This window comes from Plectrocnemia conspersa, unplaced genomic scaffold (assembly GCF_051122295.1).
Source record: "Plectrocnemia conspersa isolate PC_06_02 unplaced genomic scaffold, ASM5112229v1 ptg000005l, whole genome shotgun sequence".
NCBI lineage: Eukaryota > Metazoa > Arthropoda > Insecta > Trichoptera > Polycentropodidae > Plectrocnemia > Plectrocnemia conspersa.
Window position 1 is genome coordinate 1,082,328 of NW_028277169.1, and position 23,806 is coordinate 1,106,133.

General features: G+C 27.6%; 1 protein-coding gene across 4 annotated transcripts in view; it reads left to right on the plus strand.

Annotated features, from left to right (window-relative positions):
• LOC148234626 (LIM/homeobox protein Lhx9-like) overlaps positions 1 to 23,806 on the plus strand; it is a 102,155-nt gene that overhangs the window by 50,567 nt on the left and 27,782 nt on the right. For all 4 annotated transcript variants that reach the window (XM_088185693.1, XM_088185695.1, XM_088185696.1 and 1 more), the window contains exons 3-4: positions 12,648 to 12,821; positions 15,139 to 15,302. In XM_088185693.1, coding sequence (XP_088041819.1) covers positions 12,648 to 12,821; positions 15,139 to 15,302 — 338 coding nt within the window. The remainder of the gene's footprint in view (positions 1 to 12,647; positions 12,822 to 15,138; positions 15,303 to 23,806) is intronic.

Sequence of the window (23,806 nt, forward strand, 5' to 3'; positions counted from 1 at the left end):
TTATATAATCTACAAGATTTATTCTTTATTTTGACATATAAATTTTGTATGTATAATAGCTTATAAGGATACTTAAAAAATTTAAGGTCGAATTGCCTTGGACCGTTTTCAAAATTAACCGAACCTTTTTTTTTCATTTAAAATAAATTTTTAATAATGCTTCAAGTATTTGATTATAACATATATTTTTTATTCTCCGAAAGTAGAATTTTTGATTTTTTAAATATTCATGCTAAATTGATGGAATATAAAATAGCAAATCTGTAAAATAATTTTTTTTCTTCTGTTATCGATCTGCAATGTACAATGGAACTCAGGAAATACTTTCGTATATTTTTGCTCTTCTTTTTTTGGGTGAAATGTCTAAAATATGGAAGTCGGCATCATCATCTAATTAAGTTTTATAAAATATCTTATACTTGGCATTTTTTTTAAATACACATCCATTGTATTTTTAGTCAAAAAAGCTGAGTGCCCGCCCATTGGGTTGGACTCGTATGGACCAATACTGGTAACGGCAGTGGCGCCCGCAATTAATGTGAAGTAGCTATCCTTTTGCATCATTCTTTCAACCGAAAATTACTTATTTTTACTGCATTGTCCAATTAGAGTACGCTCGGGATAAGGATGCCGGTTTGTTATTGTGTGCGTGTACATGTATATGAGAGTGAGAAGCCATGTAGCGTGTACTTCGTTGTCTCGCTTTTTCTTTTAAGGACAGTCGCTGATTCGTCAACGCTGGTATTCGTCATTAAAGTGCAGTGTGGCACAGAAGTTCGATCTTCTCAAGTGATTTATTTTAAATAAGTTTGTGTTGATATTGGTTTAACCCAGATATGCCCACTGTCTCATGTTTAGGTCACTAAACTCTGCCACTGTTTTTTATTTATAAATGAAATTGTAAGAGAACAAAATTTCTTGGGCTTATCTGGGTTAATTGATATCAAGGCTTCAAATATACACTGTAAGTTATTCGTTCTCTTACCTGTGGGTTAAAATATTTTAATTATTTTTCCATTAATCCGTACGTTGCTGGTTTTTTTTATACTATTCTCTGTAAGGCTTAAAAAAGTTATTATTCTTATCGTTGCGCCAATGATAATTTTTTAATTTATTCAATGGATTCTAATGATTTAATAGAGTCGTCGAGCTGCGAATAATTTCTTTCCCCATTTTATATCTTTTTGCTTTTGAAGAATAGCTAAAGACTTCATTATTTTTTTGACTAGTGAAAGATTTTGAATTTTGCAAATATTTAATAAATGACATCCATGTCTTGTTTCTTCGATTATATAATATATTTTTAATTGTCCGTTGAAATTTCCAACTTAGCTCAGATGTATGTATGTTAAATAAATATATATTTTCTTTTAAAATAAAAAAAATAAATATTCTGAGCGAAATTGTTTTGAGCCACACAGTTCATGCACACAATAACAAACCGGAATCCTTATACCGAGCGTACTCTAACTCATAATAATGTTCATAAATATATAAGTAATTCGTTGTTTTAGTCTCGTTTCTATCGAGCCGAAATCACGATCATTTGGAAAAAACTGATATTGTGATCTACAATGTAAATCTTATTATCAGAAGGTTGAACTATTTTTAATCATGTTAGTGCCATTTTGATGTTAAGACTTTGCGTATTTTTGGGTAGTCACGTTTTCACAATGCTTTAAATTACGCGAGGCGACTTCTTGTGAATCTCTTGGATCTACAGTATCATCCCATACATACATTATTGTGAAAATTATGCCTAACTAAGTATAATTAGCAAACAATATGGAAAGTTTGGGATACAAAAGTGCTTTTTCTAAATCAAATAAAAATCCAAAATATTCTTCAGAATTTTCTCTTGCAATATTTTCCTTCTTTCGTAATTCGAGATACTTTATTTAAAAAAAGCTTTTTTCAGTTTATGTTCTGTTAGATCACTAATCCTGTTTCTACGTTAATTTAATTAACGACACATGTAAAAAATATTATTTTGTAACTAATCATGGAATACAAATGAATAAAAAAAATACAATAATTTTCAGTATTTACACGTTCGATCCTCGATCAAATATCTTTATGGTATATAAGTTTAAATGATCGTGCGTGCAGACCATAAACGTAAATACATAATTCAAGCATATGATAATATTATTATTAATAGTGTATGAGGCAATTTCACGAAGCACCGAAGCGCGAGGTTTGGGTATTATCGTTATAATTTCCATTAACCGACAAAATATCAACACAAGTACTCGGTCTATTTGTACAACATTCACGAGTTAAACACATTCATAGTCCATAAAATTACCAGGAAAGCATTCGCTAATTGCTAGTTTACCAACGATTAATTTTTATTCTGTACATATTGTACTATACGCGCAATGTATTAAATACAATTTTATTTGACTGAATGAGCATTAAGAATAGACCTTTGAAATAACGTTTTTGATATTTTAATTGGGTGTTTAATCCACCATAATAAAATTGAATAATCAAGTAGTATATAAATTAAATGGGTAATTATTTATTTAATCCCAGCGATATAATGCGAATAAATGCGTGAACTATGTATATCAGAAAATATTTAATACACATCAAAGTTTATTTTGTTATATATAATTAGTAATTTGATTCTAATTTTAGTCGCCATAGTTTTATTTTTGGGTATTTTTTTACAATCATTTTCTAGATTGAGTATTTTTAAATATTTTTTTTCTGATGCGCTTTATAAAATATTACAAGCAGTTTCTTTTGCTTTATTACTAGTTTTGATCTCATATAAAAATTTATCGAGGCATCGAAAACCTTGAATATAAAATTGTGTGACAAATCAAACTCACTTCTGTAAAAAATTGACTCTCTAAATTTTAAGTCGTAAAATTAAGCGATTCATTGCCGTTTCTTTGTAATTAATGAACAATATAAATAGGAATGGACCTAAGTTGGATCGTTGCGGTACTCCAGTAGAGCTATTATATCATTCTGAAAATAAGTTTTCATACTTATTTGAATTTTATTTTAGAAATGCGATTGACCTTATCAAACGCCTTTGCATTTGTGCACCACAGTCTAATGACTTCGAAACAGAGTTAGAAAAAAACACGGTACGTGACAATTGGGTGACGGACAAATGAGCGATGGTTATTTGGGCGACAGGAATTTAAAAATACTAAGCTTAGCTTTATTGTAAATATTAGTAAAATATAAATTTAAACGAAAAAGTATAATTATTTATTTATTTATTTATTTTATTAATTTATTTAGCTTAATAGCTAATCTTTACATCTAACAAATTTAGTAAACATATATAAAAATATATAAAAAATACATAACAGAAAGAAAAAATAAAAATATACAATAATAAAGACTTAATATTATAATTTATTTCTATATGTACGAAGGTGTTTTTTTATTCCATTTATGAAACCCGTTATATTTTTGCTGTTTCGGATTTCTCTTGGAAGACTATTATATAAATCAAAACCTCCGTACATAATTCCCCTAGCCGTACTCGTTTTCTTATACTTAATTATCTTTAAATTTTCTCTATTTCTAGTATTATATTTATGTACATCTTTATTTCTTATTAAATACTTATTAAAATATTCTGGTAACATATTATTTTCTAACTTATATATAAATACTAAAACATTCATACTCAATATTTCTTGAACATTCAACCATTCTAATCTATCAATCATACTTTTACAATTAGTTAATCTATTTTTATTTAAGATTACTCTCATTGCAACATTTTTTTGTCTAATTTATTTAACATATTTAATAGTGTTGCACAATAATTAAAATAAGGCAATATTATACTATTGTAAATTATTTTTTTTGTATTTATACTTAATATATTTCTTAATCTAGATAATAAACCTATTTTTCTACTATTTTTTTTAATATGTAATTACAATGTTCTTTAAAATTTAATTTTGTATCAACAATTACTCCTAAATATTTTATATTATCCACTATTTCTATACTAGAGTTATTTATTACTATTTTGGTACTATTATCTAACACATTTTTATAATTAATAAACATACATTTAGTTTTATTCTCATTTAATTTAAGTACATTATTCTTTAAGCATATTTCTAATATACTTAATTCATTATTTAAATTATTTACAATTTCTTTAATGTTATCACCTATGCAATACATTAATGTGTCATCCGCAAATAGATGAATTTTACATTTTTTCACGTTATTAACTATATCATTAATATACAAAACAAATAACAATGGTCCCAATTTAGACCCTTGTGGTACTCCATAAGACACTAATTTCTCTTCAGAATATACATTATTTATTTTAACTTTTTGTTTTCTTTTATATAAGTAATTATTAAACCATCTTAAAACTATATCACTTATACCTATACTCTCCAATTTCTTTAACATTATTTTTCTGTCTATTGTTTCGAAGGCTCTCTTGAAATCCAAGAAAACTGCTCCAATGATTTTGTTTGTATCCTTAGCCAACAGCCAATCATTTATCACTACTTGTAATGCAGTTTCAGTGGAATGCTTTTCTCTGAATCCCGATTGTTGTTCACATATTATGTTTTGAGAAGTAATAAATTCCTTTAATTGTTTGATTACTACTTCTTCTATTATTTTTTCTATACACGGTAGCATGTTGATTGGTCTCATTTCTTCAACTTTTTTACTATTTTTTATTTTAGGTATAGGTACAATAGTAGCAATCTATAAATTTTCAGGCATTTCTCCTAAGGAGAGTGCTTTATTTATTAAATAATTTAATTTAGTTCCTATTATTTCCCATGTTTCTTTAATTATATTTATATCTAGTTCATCAGTACTAGTTCCTTTTTTAAATTTACATATTATGTTATGAATTTCATCTAATGATACTGATTTAAATTTACTAAATTTTACAATTATTGCTTTATGAAATGAAAAATATTATAATTTTAAAATAAAATTATTATGAAAAATAATTTTATTTTAAAATTATTAACTCATATATGTATATGCAATACCACGTAAATATTGTATGAAATTTTCTCTATTGTACCTCAAAACCTTTATACCAATTATTTGGTCAGCTTCTTCCTAACGTCTTATTTGCGCTGATGTTCAAACCCTTCTATAGTTCTTTCATAATCAACACTATAGCTTTTTTGGACTTTTGGATTTATCTAAGACCATTGATAAAAATCTATAAATTTGGATGACTTGAACTGCTACAAAAGCTCAATTGCAGTGTCCGATATCATGCCTCGGCAAAATTATTGGTCTTATCGCTTCCGTTTAATGTACTATGATAAGCAGACCAAACGTTAGATCGAAAAATCGGTGGAGCCTTACTTCTATTATTTCTTAGGCGACCTATATAGACGTTCGTAAACCATTTAAAAATTGCTTCTAATTCATTGGATAAATGATTCTCTAGTTCAGAAAAAGCATGTATTATATCTTGTTCTGAAACGAAAGCAAGTAAAGTAATCATTTTTGAATTATAATAGTACCTGGGCAAAAGATTACATGAATCTAAATGCTTTTGAAGATTTTGTACCAGATTAAAAAAGCAACCATTTATGTTAGATTGTGGAAATACCGTACGCAAAGTTTGATATATTGCAATTTCATAATCAGCATTTTATTTATCATATAAAATAATTTTGTGAACGTTTCAAGAGTCTTATTTGGTAATAAACAAAATAAAGCAGGAAAAAAAACCTTCATCCTTTCTAGCCAAAATGACAAAAATTAAGAAAATAAAGGAGGTGAAAGTAAAAATGTGTCATTCAAATAATTCTTTCATGCTTTGGCTCCACTTTGCATGACTTTGAAGATCAAATTAAGATTCTCATTGGGTCGACTTGTTCTGATCCAGAATCAATAAAAGAAAACGTTAAAATTGCGATAGATTGAATACATAATTTAAATATTCTACAGGAATAATTAATGTTTTTCTAGAATCAGGTATCAAAAGTACACCGTGCGTTAGATCTGGGTTATTGGAACTACCCTTATATAGTTTAAAATCGATAACTGTAAAATATGCAATTTTTGGAAATTCTGAAAGTTTGTTCTCACAGTAATTTCCTAGACTCAAAACATAAAAAAATATTGCATAAAGGGCAAAATCAACGATAAGCATTTATCAGTTGTGATGTTAAAATTACCTGCTTAAGCCAAAATGTTTTATGATATCGGGTAACTCTCACAAGTTCTTGAATAAAAAATCAAACAATCAAACAAATATTTTATGACTTAGTAAAAATATATATTCTATATTTTATTCAGACTGTATAATGCTTCTTTTCTAAAAAATATTAGTATAATTTATTTTTGTGTGTACGTATGTATATATTTTAATATGTAGTAAATTATGGTAATTAATGATTTAATAATAGGGTCATGTTACTAAATAAAACTAAATAAAGCAAATTTATTTGTATTGCATTATTATTGTATCGCCTAAATGACCATCGCCCATTTGTCCGTTGCCCAATTGACCGTGTCCGAAAAAAACATTAGGTTAATAGTGCAACATGTACGAACTTAATTTAAAATATATTATTAATTTATTTAACTTAATACCTAATTTTTATATCAAACAAATTTTAACTAAACATACATAGAATATATAACATTACCACAAAATAATAAAACTACTTATTAATTTATTTTTTAATGCACGAAGGTGTTTTTTTTTATTTCATTTAGGAAGCCCGTTATAGTTTTATTTTTGCGGATTATCCAGGGAATATTATTATATTAATTCACACCTCCATATATAATTCCCCTGGTCGTACCCGTTTTCTTATACCTAACTATGCCTAATTTTTTTCTATTTCTAGTACTAAATTTATCAACATCTTTATTTCTTATGATTTTATAACTTATATATAAATACTTAAACATTCATATTCAATTATTCTTGAACATTTAAGTACTTTAATCTATCAATCATACTTCTACAACTATTATTTTTTTTTTATTTAAAACTACTCTCATTGCGCTATTTTGTAATTTTTGCAAAATTTGTTTATCTAATTTATTAAACATATCTAATATTGTCGCACAATAAGTAAAATGGAGTTATATGATACTATTGTTATTTTATACATATTTTTCATTCAGGAGTTCGACTTTTTTAATATGTAATTACAATGTTCCTTAAAAATTAATTTTGCATCTACAATCAATTATTTTTATATTAGTATCTATTTATTTAGTTTATAAATATACATTTAGTTTAAGTACATAATTTTTTAACCATATTTCTATGATATTTAATTCATTATTTAAATTATCTACAACTTCTTTAATATTATCACCTAAGCAGATGTATTTTACATTTTTTTAACACAGGCACGACACACAACCTGCTTTTAAGATTGTATATATTACCATTGCGTTAATATGGTTTACTTGCCACTGTCTAAATTTATATTTTAGAGATTAACTAGTGAAAATTCAGCGCGAATGCGTTAATCACTTGCACCGGATGGATTTTATGTAATTAAATATTTTTGACGGAATAAAAATTTGCTTTTAAAATCCGCCATTAACCGCGAGTTTATGAGCCGTAACCGTTCAGTGTCCGTGTAATTTTTCCACGGAGATTGAGTCACTAGTTAGAGTGAACATACACATTATAAATAAATATCTACGTGTTATTATTTAATTTTATAACATAGTAATTTATATATGAGTTAGTACTTATTGATAAGAGGAGAAGAAATATTTGATAAATAAAACAATTTAAGTTTATTATTTATTTATAAATTATATTTATTATGTATATGCAATTAATCAATAAATAATGTATGAGATTTTTACAGAAAAAACTTGTATATTTATTACTCATGTTTAAAAGCATATTTTCTTAATAACCTTTAGCTTTTTTCTCAATCGATATTGGATTGGAATAAAATAAAAATAAAAAATGGTACTGTGGTTGTCGAACTTAAATTGCCAATACCCACGAAACAATATAAGCACTTTTTATGACTCAATAAAAGCGCCTTTCTCATTTTTTCTGGTTGGATAATGCAAAAAAATAAAATAAAGAAGCCGCTGTTGAATGAGTACAGTGGTGATAGAGTTTGACCTTCGATGTTTGAAGAAATTATTGACGCTTCACCGTTAATGATCGATTATCCTGGTCGATTTGGTCGTAAATCTGATCGCGAAACGATCGTAAAATGCGAGTTTGTTACGAAATGTCAGCAATTAACGCCGCGGCCTGAGTGAGACATTAAACGCACATAGTATTTTATTATTAAGAATAACAACAAAGGGTTATTCATATTTTATTACATAATAAGCCATAAATATATATACTTAAATACAAGTATATGTGTGAAAGAAGTTATGAAAATTTATGGACAATGTTACGATGTTGCTATTAATAAACATATAATTTTCTATTCTAAAATCTTTATTTCACCTCTTGAATAGAATTATGCAACATTCTAAAATTCAAAGGTGTCTATGTACATATGCAATAAACAAAGTTTACTAAACAATTATAATAAAATATTTTTATTGATACTAAAATAAAATTATTTTATTTTCTTAAAAGGCATAAACATAATGTTTAACCTATATTTGTTATTTTTAAAACTTATATTTTAGTACTTATGAAATTTTAAAAATTATATTTATTTGGTAACACATGTTCTTAAACTACTGATGCATAAAATTTAATTTGTTTTTTTTTGTTCACATTACTTCAAAGTTTTTTTGTTGCGTAATGTCAGTATGTATTTTAAATAGAACTTAGTTTTATTAATCAATAAAAGCATTTTAAAAATACGATTTTAAATAAAGTTAGTTAGTATAAAAAAAACATGTATAATATCAGCATAAACGTTTTTCTTGAAAGTCACATGTCACTGTATATCTGCGTGTAATTTTTATAAACAGTAGTTCATGTTAATTTTTTGCCTTCAGAGAAAAATTCACACCGTTTTCCCACGAGTCACCGAAAGACCGGTTTTTTTACTTAATAAATATAACTTATTAATTAATAAAAATCTGCGAATGAATCCAATTAATTCGGACTGAATAATTTTATACGTTCACGGCTTATTAATTTTGTATGAATTAAAAACAATGCTCGCGGCGGCGCGGTTCCGGAAATTGGGAAACTCCTGACTTGAACGAACCGAAATATCTTAATTTTAACATATTTTGTATAAACCTTATCTGTATGACATTCGTAAATAATAATGCTACTTTCAAACACACCATCATATGAATATTATATGAATAAAATCTCTCAAACCATTTTACCATTAGAAATTAAATTTCTTTCTAATGATTCCATCTTTTCCTATTTTTCGGTTAATTTTTTAATTTCATTAGCATAAAATGTTGGAGGCTTTGATTCAAAATATTCTGATAGTAGTATTTTGATTTTTTTCCATCTAGGAAGTTTTACATCGATTGAAATAAATAGTTGTGAGATTAGAAAAAATCTTTTTAAAAATAAATCTTACCATAATTTTGTTTCTGTTGATAAGTGCAGACTTTTTTATTTCCTTGTGCGAATGGTCCAGATTATTAAAATAAAAACTTGCTGTTTTATAATACACAATCATTTATCATTAATATATAATATAATTAACAATGGTCCCAATTTAGACCTCTGTGGTACACCATGAGATTATAATTTTTTTTTGGAATACGCATTATTTATTTTAACTTTTTGATTTATTTCTTATAAATAATTATTTTTAAATTATTTCACTCTCTTCAATATTATTCTCCTGGCTATTGTTTCGAAAGCTCTCTTGAAATCTAAGAAAACAGCTCTTAGCGATTTTTTTCGTATCCTTGATCAATAACTAATCATTTATCACTACTTATAATATAATATCAGTGGAATATTTTTCTCTGAATCCCAATCATTGTTCATATAGAATGTTTTGAGAAATAATAAAATCCTTTAATTGTTTGTTTACTACTTCTTATATCACTTTTTCTATAAAGGCAACATGTTAATTGGTCTTATTTCTACAACTTTTTCACTATTTTTATTTTAGGTATTGTTATAATAGTAGCAATCTTTAAATTATCAGTTTTTTTTTTTTTTTTTGGAAAGTGCTTTATTTAACATTTAATATAATTTAGTTCCTAGTACCTACTGGTTCCTTTTTTTAATTTATATACTATGTTATAAATTTCTTTCAATGATACTGATTTAAATTCTCTAAATCTTACATTCAATGTTTCATTATTATAATTTACTAAATTATTTAACTGAGGTATTGAATTCATAATGTATTTATTTTTCTGCTATTATATGAGGATCTTTATATATATATTTCTTACAATCGTCATATTTATTTGTGTCGTTTCTCTAATTTTTTTATTGTATTCCATATCTCAGGATTTCCCAAACTTTTTCAGCGACGGAACACTTGGCAAATCCGAAAACTTTGGCGGAACACTTAGTTTATTTTTTCGGTTGGGTAATTCATAATAGTAATATCATTTATTTCATAAACATAACAATTCAAATAAATAAAACTCCTAATGACTCTGATGATTTTGGGTTCTTAAATTACAATTTTTTTATATCAGGCATAATATTGAGCAGTTGTATTCTCAGTTTTTGGTTTATTTTCTTCTTCGATGATAGATGTATCAGTAGAAGTATTTGGCCTTTCTTTCGTCAAATTTCCTGTTTTCAACCAAAAATCCATGGGTAGTTTTTGAATAATATGTAAATTCTGTAATATTTTTTTTTGTCAAAATGGAAAGAAATCTGTATTGTAAGCAACAAGACTAAATTAATGTACAATAAAATCGATTCATTTTTATGCACATCATTTATATTTTCAAAAGTATACACCCAATCCTGTTTTAACGCAATAAATTACAATAGTTTCAAGCTTTTTTATCAGATTTATGAACAATTTTTACGTATTAGCAAGACTAACAATTTTTTTAATTTACTCCAAATTTTTGTGAAATATCTATTTAGACTCCGCGGAACACCTATTTTGGACTATGAACACCTATATTTCCCAAACTATGTTCCGTGGAACATAGTTTGGGAAACCATGCCATATCTTATATGGATCATTTTTTATTTCATCTATAGACGCTTCATACCATTTTGATTGCCATATAACATTGCTGGTATGTTTTCCATTTTTCAATTAAGACTTTATATTATTATTTGAAATATTTTATATGATTCATCCCTATTCTTTAAAGCATTAAATCACGGTTTTGGGTTGTAACGATATTCCGTCTCAAAATTAAATTTTTATAAATATTCTTCCATATCATATAAAAATCCTTGTTACTACATTACAGTCACATTATTGTAATTCTAATCTTAATTTGTTAAAAAATGTAATTATATCAATATTTTTTTACCCTAGTGGTTTTTACTGTACAATATATTTTTTTGCTATTGGTAAAAACTAAATCTAGTAATGTGCTCGATCTATTATTTGTCCTTGTATTTTCTTTGACACATTATCTCAAAAAAATTATATTTGTTCATTTTTATATTTTTAATGTGTAAAAATCCTCACATTTGTTCCAATTGACATTTCTGTAATATTATTTATGTATTCTATGATAAGTTTGGATCACTGTTTGAAGATCAATATGTATTCATAATAATATGGGAATTTTTTCAACGAAAATCTTTACTGTGACGGACCAGTATGACTATATTTATTATTTTTAAATATTGTATTTTAATTAAAATATTTTATAATATACAGTATAACACCTCCTAATCATCCTAATGTGTCTATGTACTATTGAATCGGACTGGTTTAGTTTCTCAGTCAGCTGATACAGTCGAAACATCATCATATGCTTTTGCTGGTCCAAAAATTTTTTAAGATATTTTCGCCTTTTAAGGATATCTTATGAATTTTAGTAGCCTTAATTAGCATTTTTTTTAAATGAATTAATAAAACATGCAATTTTTTATATTTTTTTCATTTGATAAAAATCTGCTATAAATGTTGTAATATGGTGTCCAGTGGTGTACTAACACAGTTTTAACAAAATACGTACTTAGGTATTAAAGGTCAAAGCAAATTTAAATTTGCTCAAATATCCAGCTACTTTTATTTGTCATCTCAATCATAAACACAAATTAAAATGCTTCAGCTTTCATTATGTGAAACATATTTTTTCAAATAATTTCAGGCTATTTATTAATGCATATTTTTATCCTATAATGCAAATTAATATCTGTACCTTAAAAGAAAAATCTTAACCGTCATACTGGTTCAAACTATATAGATTATAATGTTTATTTGAATAAGTAAAAGTAATGTAGTATACAATACAGCGTTTAACCCGAAGCCGTCCGGTACTTATTAAGTGCAAGCACACGGACCGCAGGAGAGGAAAGAATCATTTATTGTGGATCACCCATAAAGTCACGAAGTCGATGTTATCACCACCGGGTTCGAATCCCCGCCGCCAATGGTCCTTTTGTATAAATACCAATACCTAGTCATCGCGGATACGAAATAAACTGTGGAAGAGAATATTGCTCGCGATGAGCTCTTCACCGGAATACCAATTATCGCGATACGCATCTGACTACCACCGATTTCTCTCTATGGTCTCATTGATTTTTTCCTCGTTTCTGATGGTTTTTTTCGCTTTGTTATCAGATTATTTGGAACGAAGAGATGCGCGCGGTGTCAAGCAACCATATCTTCCTCGGAGCTGGTGATGAGAGCGAGAGATTTGGTCTTCCACGTGCACTGCTTTTGCTGCTCGCTTTGCAACATGCCCTTGAATAAGGGAGACACTTATGGAATGAGAGATTCGTCGATATTCTGCAGGTGAGCTGAAATTTCATCAATAAAATTATAACCGAGAGTTGTGGATGCATTAGACCAGCTGTTTCTAAGCCGAGGGACGCACTTTTAATATTTTATATTTTGAAATCATGTAAATTAAATCGCAAATTTGCATTATAAATACGTTTGTAAATCCATTGATTTTTTCAATAAAAACCTTATAATATCTGAGAAACAGTTAGTACGTGTCAAGCATTGAGAGCTCGGATAGCATCGACAATGTTATTTAAAAAATACCTAACGATTCTAGATTTTTATTTTTAAGTAGCAAATAAAACAGCTCAAATTTATAATATTATAAAATTATTACGATCAAGTCACAGATAATCTTACTATCAATCACAAGAAAAAAATTCATCGTTTTAATCTAAAAATGTTTAAAGACACCTTTTTGATATTGAGTAGGCTTTTGACATAAACTGAAACATTTCCTACGCGACAATATTTTCAATGTCACAACTCTATATCAAATAAAGTTTCGCAAAGCAGTTTCTACAGCCCTCATATTTTTTCTATATTTATATACCTTCTAACGCAATAAAATTACCAACTTGTGCTCATCGAGCATACAACCAAGTTCTGTGGCAAGGTGATCGGATTATTGCGCAAATAAAAATTACTTGATTGTTAAATATATTTTACTTTTAATTTTAGCTGCTTAATATTTTTCTCTATTTTTAAAAATAGGAAATTTAAGTGTATCATACAAATATAAATTACTGATATAATTGCTAAATATTTTTAATTAAAATTTCGCAAAAGCATTGGCTTTTTGTTTTTTATCTCTCGCCCAGTCTCCATTTATCGTTTTTATTATATGGCGGCATATAGTTTATAGATTTTTTAACACCCTTCGTTGCTTACAATAAATAATATTCTTAATCTATATCTGCTCTTAAATTATTTAGATAATTATTAATTTAATCAGAATATTTTTATCATTAAGGTCTCTGGTTTAATGTCATATTCTCCTTGCCCTTTTTTTCATTTACCAGATTTCTTATCTCTGTTGTGTAATTATTAATTACTGCCTTGTGCGTTAGTTCCTTAGTATTGTTCTAAGCTGCTTTGTGTATGTCCTTAAAGTAGAATTCAGCTTCATCCTCGAGTTGTTGCTATGTTTTTAATTGTAAATTCAGCTTAATTCTGTCGGAGAGAGTTGGTCCAATTTCTCTCTTAATTATTCATTAACTAAAATAATGATCAGACTCAACTCTATCCTATCTTCTATTTGTCACCTTTATGAATAAAACTAATCCTTGTATTTTAACAGATTTGTATAAACATATATTTATGTTCTCCTTGAGGGGCGCAACTCTGGAAAAAAATCATAGCAAGAGTATATTTATAATAAAATAAAAATTGACCAAAAATAATGAATCTGATCTAAACTACAGCTGTTTGAGATGTATGTACTAATGTATTTCAGGTATAAGTTCCTTTAGTTCTTTTTATACATATAAGAAATAAAAGGAGCAAAAGCACCCGCTTTCTAAATAGTATTTTCATAATAAACATTAATATTCAAAGGGAAAATATGAAATCAAAAGAGACAGAGACTATCGCGTTTTTTTATTAATCAAAGGCGATATTTCTTTTCGTTGTTAAGAAGAACGGCACGGTCTTAAATTCGGCTTTTGTTTGAATTAATTCTTGATACGATTACTAATTTTAAATCCATAATTTATTTTTTCCACAGACATAAATTTTAAGGAATATTAAAAATAAATAAATAATTAACACCTGTCTCACTGATTTTAAATTAAATAAAATTCTTTTAACTTACTGTTTAGATGCAAATATAATATATCGTCCGAGAAGTTTAAAGATCTGTATCCATGTGATTACTGCTGTGACACATGTAAGCCCCAAATAATTTTTAAAACTTATTGAAGTATCTTCTATTTCGCAAACTCATCCATTCATCCATAGTCAGAAGCACTGAGCTCTTTTTGTCATCGTAAAAAATAAAATCGATTTCAAAAGTGTTCAGCTACTAGCCCAGTGACAATTTTAATAATAAAAAAATATTGATGATTTATTTTTATTAACCTTTTCACCGCGGCTGATATTTTTGTGCATCATATCAAAATTTGTTATTATGTGGGAGAGTATGTATTTATGCCATACGTTATTTAAATAGCATTTCAATAAATAAAAGTGTTTTTCAATCTTAAGTAATACAAAAAAATGGTTCATGATACATTTAGGTGCCACTGGCAATTTTCTTGACGACTTCTATACGTGTCATCCGCGGTCAAAGGGTTAAACATAACTAATAATTTATATTATTGTACAGAATGCATTACGAGTCTCTCGGGGAATGCGGTGGAGCCGCAAGACCTCCAGAATTGTTACCGCCGCCATTTTTCAACGGCGGAGCTGGACCAACTGCACCAAGACAAAAAGGAAGACCTAGAAAACGAAAGCCCAAAGACCTAGAAGCGATGACTGCCAATTTAGGTAAGCTACTATGTATAATACATCAGACGATCATTGTTAATCATATAGAATTGAACGTTATTACCCAATTAGCGTCTTTGTAACACATATGCATGAATATATCATATCTATATACAAATATTGTGTATATATATATATATATATACAATGTATACGTATTATACAGATTGTGTAATATGATGAAAAGTCACACGACTCATTAATATTTATAATCGAACAATAACGTAAATCAAACAGTAATTCTATTGCTTGTAAAAATGTTATTAATTATAAGCGATTTTGAAAATTTAATAGGAATTTATCGCCTATACAAGCGATAAACAATATTATTATTGTGCCAAATTATAATTAATAAACTGGTTTGCCTGCATGTAAATTATTTATTTATAAATATTGTATCATGATAGCGTTGACGTTAAGTTGTGTGATAACTTTTTTTTGAATATTTTTATTTCTTATGGCGCTTCTTGAAATTTGTGTAAAATGCGTAATTTAATACCGTAATCGCTTACGTGAATTATTAAATAGTTTATATTTTTTTTTAATATTATAAATAATATATTTTTTTAATCATTATATATTCGATCGTTGTGCTCGTGTATGAGCGTCGTGGTCCTTTGTCGTGTCTTGAATCGACTTCACTATACGTTTCTCATGTTGAATGCAACATTAAAGAAAGGTCCTACTAGTTTATTTGTGATCTTTTCTTATTTAGTATGTATTTTAATTATTTATTATAACAACTAGTTGTAAAATAAATATATTTTTATTTTACCTTTTACTAACATTGTTCAAGATTTTCAGACGGATTCATATTTTGAATTACAAATTCAAGCAAATCTATTTGAGAGTATTGTTATTTTTCAATGGTTTAAATGAGGTTTTTCTGCGAACAAAATTTGAAGTGATAAAGAAGGACTGTATTTTTGAATCGGCGCATATTGTTTTTGTTTGGCTGTCTGATCCCGACCGATGCGACTGTATTTAGTTTGTCGACAGTTGCTAATATAATCAAGTCGATTGCAAAAATAGCAAAAAAAAAGCTAGAAAATAAATGGTAAATATTCAGCAAATTGCTGCCTAAATTCTTAAGGAAATAAGTATGCATGAATAAATTCAAAAGTGTGTTGTTTTATTGATTAAAATTCAATCAAACTTAAATCGAAAATATTTTTTAATTATGAAAGTGGTTAAAGTCAACAAATCGAAAAAAATAAGTTTATTAATTATTTTGTGTCACACTGTTTTCAATGAATATAATGTGATGCAAAAAATTTGAAGCGTTATACGCAGTTTATTGTTATTCCGCTAATGTTTATTTTGATAGTGGACTAAATCAGTTTGCCGCGTGTCTTTACCTCTTTTGTACTTGCAAACCTGAATTTGATTTTCTATTATGTTATCAGATAATGACTCAAGTAATTGATATCAATTTATGACGATTTTATATTATTAAACATATTTTTTATGTGGCTTATAGACATAAGTCCACTAAATTTAAATATTACATTAAAAAAATGGAAACAAAGAAGACAGTTATGGTCTTCTGATGAATCTTACCAAGATTTCTCTGTAAGCATTTTTTTATCAAAATCCAAAAACCCTGGAGCCAGATAAAATGAAAAAAGAAAGATAGCAAGAAATGATCATAGTTATACATAAAACGTCAGAAAGTTGAAAAAAATAGCGGCAAAGAATACATTGAAAAAACTTGCTAAAAATAAAAATTGCTTCTGCTTAAAAAAATGTTTGGATCTCTTTGAATATGAAGAAAGAAAAACTAATTTTAAAAAATTATGGGAACTGAAAAATTCTCAAAGGAAAAAAATATTTTTAAAATGTACAGTCTGCTGAAAAACTGCGAAAAGCGAGCTTTGAATATTTTTAAATTCTGTAAATTTAAAAGTAGCTATTTCTAAGATTTTTTTGATACTTTCATCATTTAAGCTGAACGATTAGAATATATGGTCGCGGGATTTTGGATTTCTACAGTTATAAATAGTTTAATTCCGCCTTTCGTGAATGTAAGCCGAATCAAATTTTAAAGTAGATAAAAAAAGTATTTTAAAACACTTACTTCACAATATATCGGTGTGTTCTTTTTACATTGGTATTGTATATAAAACATATTTTAATAAAGATATAAACATACAGTAGCATGACGATGTCACGTATAAAATCAGAGCAAAAAATGATTTGAATAATTCGCTTCCTTCTGGTTACATGGCACGAGTAGTACTTTATACTTCTTGTTTTTTTAAAGAAACCACTGATGGTTTAGTCAATTGCTACTGCAATCATAAATTTAAAAATAAGTAAACCGCAAAACATATTATATAAAAATGTGTCCCAAACCAGTTTTGCTTTTAGATATTTTTACAATTTTCACTGTTCTAATTAGTACATATTTTAAAGCAAAATATGTATGTGGTATTTAATTAAAGCATAGTTAATTTAATAAATTGCATAACATTTTAAGCTGGAATTTTATGTAATCAGAGTTGGGATAAATACATTAATATATAATTATTCACAGCGCAAAATCGGTAAGCTTTAGTGAACCATTAAAAACACGATTTTCGTTCGCGTCCCTTTTTCTTATCCGTTGCGGCTAGGACGTCAGCGCTTGAGAACGCTCCTGTTGCACGGACCATCCAGCTTGATAAACAAACGCAATATGCGGGATGGTGCATATTTATTTTAAGTGTGCCGCTTTATTTTATTTTATTTTTAATTTAAAAAAATATTAAATCAAATAATTATTGCTTGTATAATGACCAGCATGATGCATTAGGGTATTTTTCAACATGGTTTTTTGGGGGTACAAAATTTTGAATCGCTTGTTGTTTTTGTGGGGTAAACATGCTTTTAAGCCAGTGGGAATAAAATTTGAACGTGTTTGCGACCCCTGTCTGGTAAGAAATATTGTTTGCGGTGTCCCGCACTAAAACGCAGCTCATTTCCGAAGAGGATACACTTGGCGCTCGTCGGCACCACCTCTTGCGGTGACCAGACGTCAATTATTTGTGGCACGAGCGACGACAGACTCGTTAAGGTGCCGGTTAAGGGCGCACGCTTTGCGGTCGAAACGAGAATGACCTTTTCTGTTATATCATCTGGAACAGACAGGGCTATTGCCATCATTTTTTGTCTCTTGACAAATGGATTTTTTAAAAAAAGAACATCAAAAAATATGATATACTGAAAGGTGATGTACGCTGATATGTAGCGTTATTTTTAGCTTCCGATTGCAGTGGAGGTAATCCGACCTTAGAATTAAACTGCTTTTTATATAAATAAAGTATGGTTTTGACATGCTTAATTCGAGTAGCTCCACAAGATCAGATTTCATTTTTTTCCTCTCTATCGATATATTTTTAATTTTTCGCTTAAAACTTTATTAACAAAAATGGTGATAAATCGTACATCGAAAATTTTAGAACGAATTTGATATATTTATGTATTATACAAATATTTCAATAATAATTATACTACAGTAACACGGTTTTCGTTCAAATCGTTCACGGTCCCTATCTGTCCCTATCTCAAAGGCAGTAATAAAGTTCCTCGGTTGTAAAATCCAGAATCTATACCAAATTTAAAAGTATATTTAATGGCGATTTGAGTTAAATAAAATAAATTATTTGTTCAAAAGAGCAGGGATGGTAAACCTAGAGGTGGCACATATTACAATTTAGTTGGCACGTGAATGATTCATAGATTCAATTTTTTTTCTAGTCTATAACTCATGCACAGAATATTAGACTTAATTTTATATTTAATTTTTATATACGCAAATATTATATGTTGCAACACTGTTATCATTGGAGGTGGTTTCTTTTTTGCTATTAGACTCAGCTGACATTCACCATTAAAAGTTTCAATGTAGACAAGTTCGTAACATCTTGTTGATAGTCCATTCTACTTTGATCATTATACGTATATAAAATAATACACCGTTTCTACATACGCGAAAAACGAATTCATATATACATTTTGACCAAAAAAATCGGTGTTAGAAATAAAGCTGTGATGTGTTTTTGATTGAGCTAAAGGTAATTTAATTTAGGAATAAAATATTTTTTGCGTGAAACAAGTGAATCAGTTTTATTTATGAATAAATAGTTTATGTGCTAAAATAGTTTAAGGAAAGGCTAGTGGTAATAAATAATCAGTAGAGACTTTCAAAGAATATGGCATGATTAACAAAGGCAATAAAGCACTATGTTCTGGAACAATTGTATGTTAGTAAAACAATCCATAAATAACTTCTTGAAAAAATACAAGATGAACAAAAATAATGTATTGCTTGGTAATTAAAAATAAAAATATTCAATCAACATCCCTAATAAACTTTATCGACAGTCGTTCAAATATAACTGCTGCTATTCTGTGATTGGGAATATATAATATAATAAATAAAGTATGGTTAAAATGTTCCAACGATCTATTAAAAGATTTTGAAAAACAAGAAAAAATATTCAAAGAATAAACGATATGCATTTGGCTAGAAATATAGTAAAATATATGGCAAAAAATATAACTCATTAGCAAAAAGTAGATATAAATTCTGCTGAATTAATTTCTCTTTGCCTTGATGAGAGCACTGACAAGTTTGGCTCATTATCAACGAAAATTTATGAGTTCAACATAATTAGCAACAACAACACAAGGTGCAGTTGTAAATGCACTCAAGTAAAGAAACGTGCGGTGGCAGCAACGTTAAAAAGTTCTTCAAATATTCTTGGAGTGTATAGATGAAATTGCACTTACATTTAAATTAATTAAATATTAAGCTGCAAGGTGTTGACAGAACAATAATTGTCATGATTGATTTTAATAAAGGATTTGAAGCAAAATTATATGTATTTAAACGTGACGTAGCATCGAACAAATAAAAATATTTTCTGAATACAAAAAAAATTGAAGAATTAAAACCAGATCAAATTAAATGATCTTAAGTAGTTTTTACAGTTATTCAATCAATACAGAACGAGTTTTATTTAAGATTCAAGCAATACAGAAGATTTGAAGAGACATCAAAATTTATTTTATATCCAGAAGTTCTATCGGCAGATACCCTCAATTTGGAGATTATCAAGAGGCCGAATCTTGAAGATATGAAAAGTAATTAGTTGAATTTTAATCAAGTTCAATGTAGAAACAAAAGTTTGCCGATTTGAGAAATGAATTGACAATAATTGAAATGATCGATTATCAAATATAATAGAAGTAAAATTAATGAGAACTTGGAACACAATTTCAGAAATCTTTAGCTGTTTAAAAAAACTAGCTACTGCAATACTATCAATTTTATCTTCTACGTATGCTTGTGAGTCATTGTTTTTTAAAATAAATTTTCTAAACTGTAGTAGAATATAGAAATAGATTGACGGATGACCAGTTTGTTGTGTATATAACAAAGAGTGACAACTTATGAACCAGATACAAAGCATTTGGTATCGAATGTACAGCAGCAAAAATCTAATTTATAAATAACTGATATGGGTTATAGGTTTTTTAAATCCTAAGAAAATTCTGTTTTTTTCCATTAAAAACTGCTCAATCGTTCGCCATCCCTGACCTATATCATTAAAAGACATAAATTCTCATAATAAAAATGCTTTAATTTAACATTAAAAAACATGTCAGTCATTACTTAATTTGGTAGGGCTGTTTTTATTTTAAGAATTTATTTTGGGACGCCCCTTAAAATTGTATCGCTCAGTGATAAAATAGTCCTCTAATGTTTTAAATTTATTACATAAATCAGATTACTTCGGATAATAACATCGCTAAGTATAATTATATTTGCCACAAATATAAGATATCATGATAATTTTTTTTTAGTTTTTAGTAGAGTATGATACGCAGTATCATAGTATACTTATATTACATTACAATGATTCAATGCTAAGAAAATACATTTTTTTTCAAACAATTATATTTAATTGATGTATACATTAGATAATAAATTGCTAAAATTTAATTCCTAATATAAAAAATATTACAGCTATAATAAAATATTATTACAATAATTTTCTAAAAGTCATTGTAATATGTACTACATAGAAAAATTGTCATGAATTCCGATTAAATTATAGAAAGCAAAATCTGCTTTATCTAAATATTTTTTTATTAATTTTATGTTTTTATTTTTAATAATTTATTTAGCTAATGGATACTTGTATACCATAATATTCAATCAGTGCTCGACGAAATTTTAATTTTCAAGACTAATTTCTAGTATTATAAAATACAACAAATTCATTCATTTATATTTATGATTAGATTTAATATATACTTTTATTTTATTATATAGTATGAGTAAAAATAGCTATTTTTGCTGTACACCAAGGGTGTCCAATCTAGATCTTTTGGACACATCGCCCGACAAAAACCTATCAAATGCAACCTTTAAAATTTAATATTTTTTATTGACTATATACAGAAAATTCATATTACCATTGGGTTGATATTCGCACAAAAGCAATAACATTATAGCTTATTTTTTCGGTATCGATTCCGCAATATCTAATTTTTAAAGATGCTCATCTAAAAAAATACATATTCTACTAATAGTATGCCGGCTATCAGTTAAAACTATGAGTTCAGGTTTTCCTTTTGAGTTCATGACTTATTTATTGCAGTAAAGTGCACAGTGTCTCCATAGCTAGTTTCCAAAGGATTCAGAAATAATTTATTTTGTAAAAAAATAATATTGTACATTTCAACGTCGATTATTATATCGAAATCATCGTAAATCATTTTTGATAGTCTTGTCTTTATATAAAATAATCATCAATTACTTTGTCAAACATGTGATGGTCAAGGAAAATCTTTTCTGCTTCATATAAAACTGTGAAAAAACCTGTAACATTAGTGCTGTTTATAAGACATATATATTTTTAGGAAAGATTATTTCTGCTATTATATATATATATACTTCATATAAAAATTATGAGTTTTTGTATTGGAAAAAGTGCTTAATTTTTTTTCATGAAACGCTCTTTTGTCGTTGATTTTCTTACTCAGTTGATACAGATTTACCCCGTTGTAACGCATTGGGCTTACGCCTGTCAGCTTACAACGGCATATTTATTAAATAAATATAAATATTGTCTCTTCATTTCAATAGTTTTATTAGAAAATAATGCAGAAGCTATGCTAAAAAAATAAATAAAATTTTGAAATCTTTTTATTTTAATAATATTGATATGTGAGCCGCACGTCCCTGCTTTTCACAATATATGTCCTCTTCGTTGATTTCAACGGGTACGATACTACAATATTATAGTTGTGCATTAAATAAATAAATATAAATATATCCATACGAAATGTCCACACAAATATAATCAGTTTGAAACTCGTTCTTGAACAAACCGCTGCTGTGGTCTACAAAGGCCCGTTTGTTCTCATTGTTTTGTCTTCTGTTCTTTTTTATTAATTTATTTTTGTTTCTGTTTTTCTCTTCAGCTTCCATTTTCTGAGATAATCAGGCGCCATTTATAAGAGCCGAGACATGCCACGAAGGTTTCCCATATATTTAAAGGTGCAATTTACAGCAACTTCCAATCGAATATTTTATTAGCGTGCAATATAAAGTTCTTCCAAAAATAAGGCACAGTCAAAAGTAGCCCGCGTTTAAAATAAAACTTGATTGCTTCACTCTAAAAAAAACTTGACGGAGCTTGTGTATTATTTTTATGAGGTGCGAACAAACGTTCTGAATTGCTGCCAGTGATTCCAAAACTGTCCATCAACAGCGCTAACGAGCAATTTTCTCTATATGATTTATAATAACTGCATTTTGCCTATTAGCGCGGCGATGAAAGCTCTCTAATATAACACGACAATTTAAAAATATACTACAATCTAATTTGAAGCTGTAAACGATTAGCTTGGTGTGTATTAATTTTAATATAAAAAATAATAATCCTTAGATTAATTTTATTTCAAGCTTTGTAATTAATTTAATTACATTCATATCAAAATACATATGTATTTGTTAAAAAGCAAGGGGTTCTTTAAAAATATTTTTTTTTATTCTTGTCCACCTTTTTGGATCGTTGGGATGCGATACAAAATTCTGCTGTCGACAATCAAACTATTTTTGAGGAATTTCAGTTTTTATTTCCGGTACGTCTTCGAGAATTACGATCGCGTCCTCTCCTGATGCCATTAGAGCCAGGACATCCGCACTAGCACTAGCTTTTTTTATCTTACTATGTATTTTAAAACTGCTTTTATGACACCGTGTGCTTTATTTAATTTAAATAAATAAATCCAGTGGGTTGCTATATTAATAGAGACTCATAAGATTTTTTCGCTTTTACTATATTTATAAAAAAATATATCTATGATTTTTGGCACAGTATTATTTTTTATTATTAAGAAAATTTAACTGGAAACATTTTAACACCATATTTGTTATTCATCTGCATATTATTGCATAAAAAGTGAAAATTTTGTAATACTGCCTTTTGCCACAATTACAGCGTATT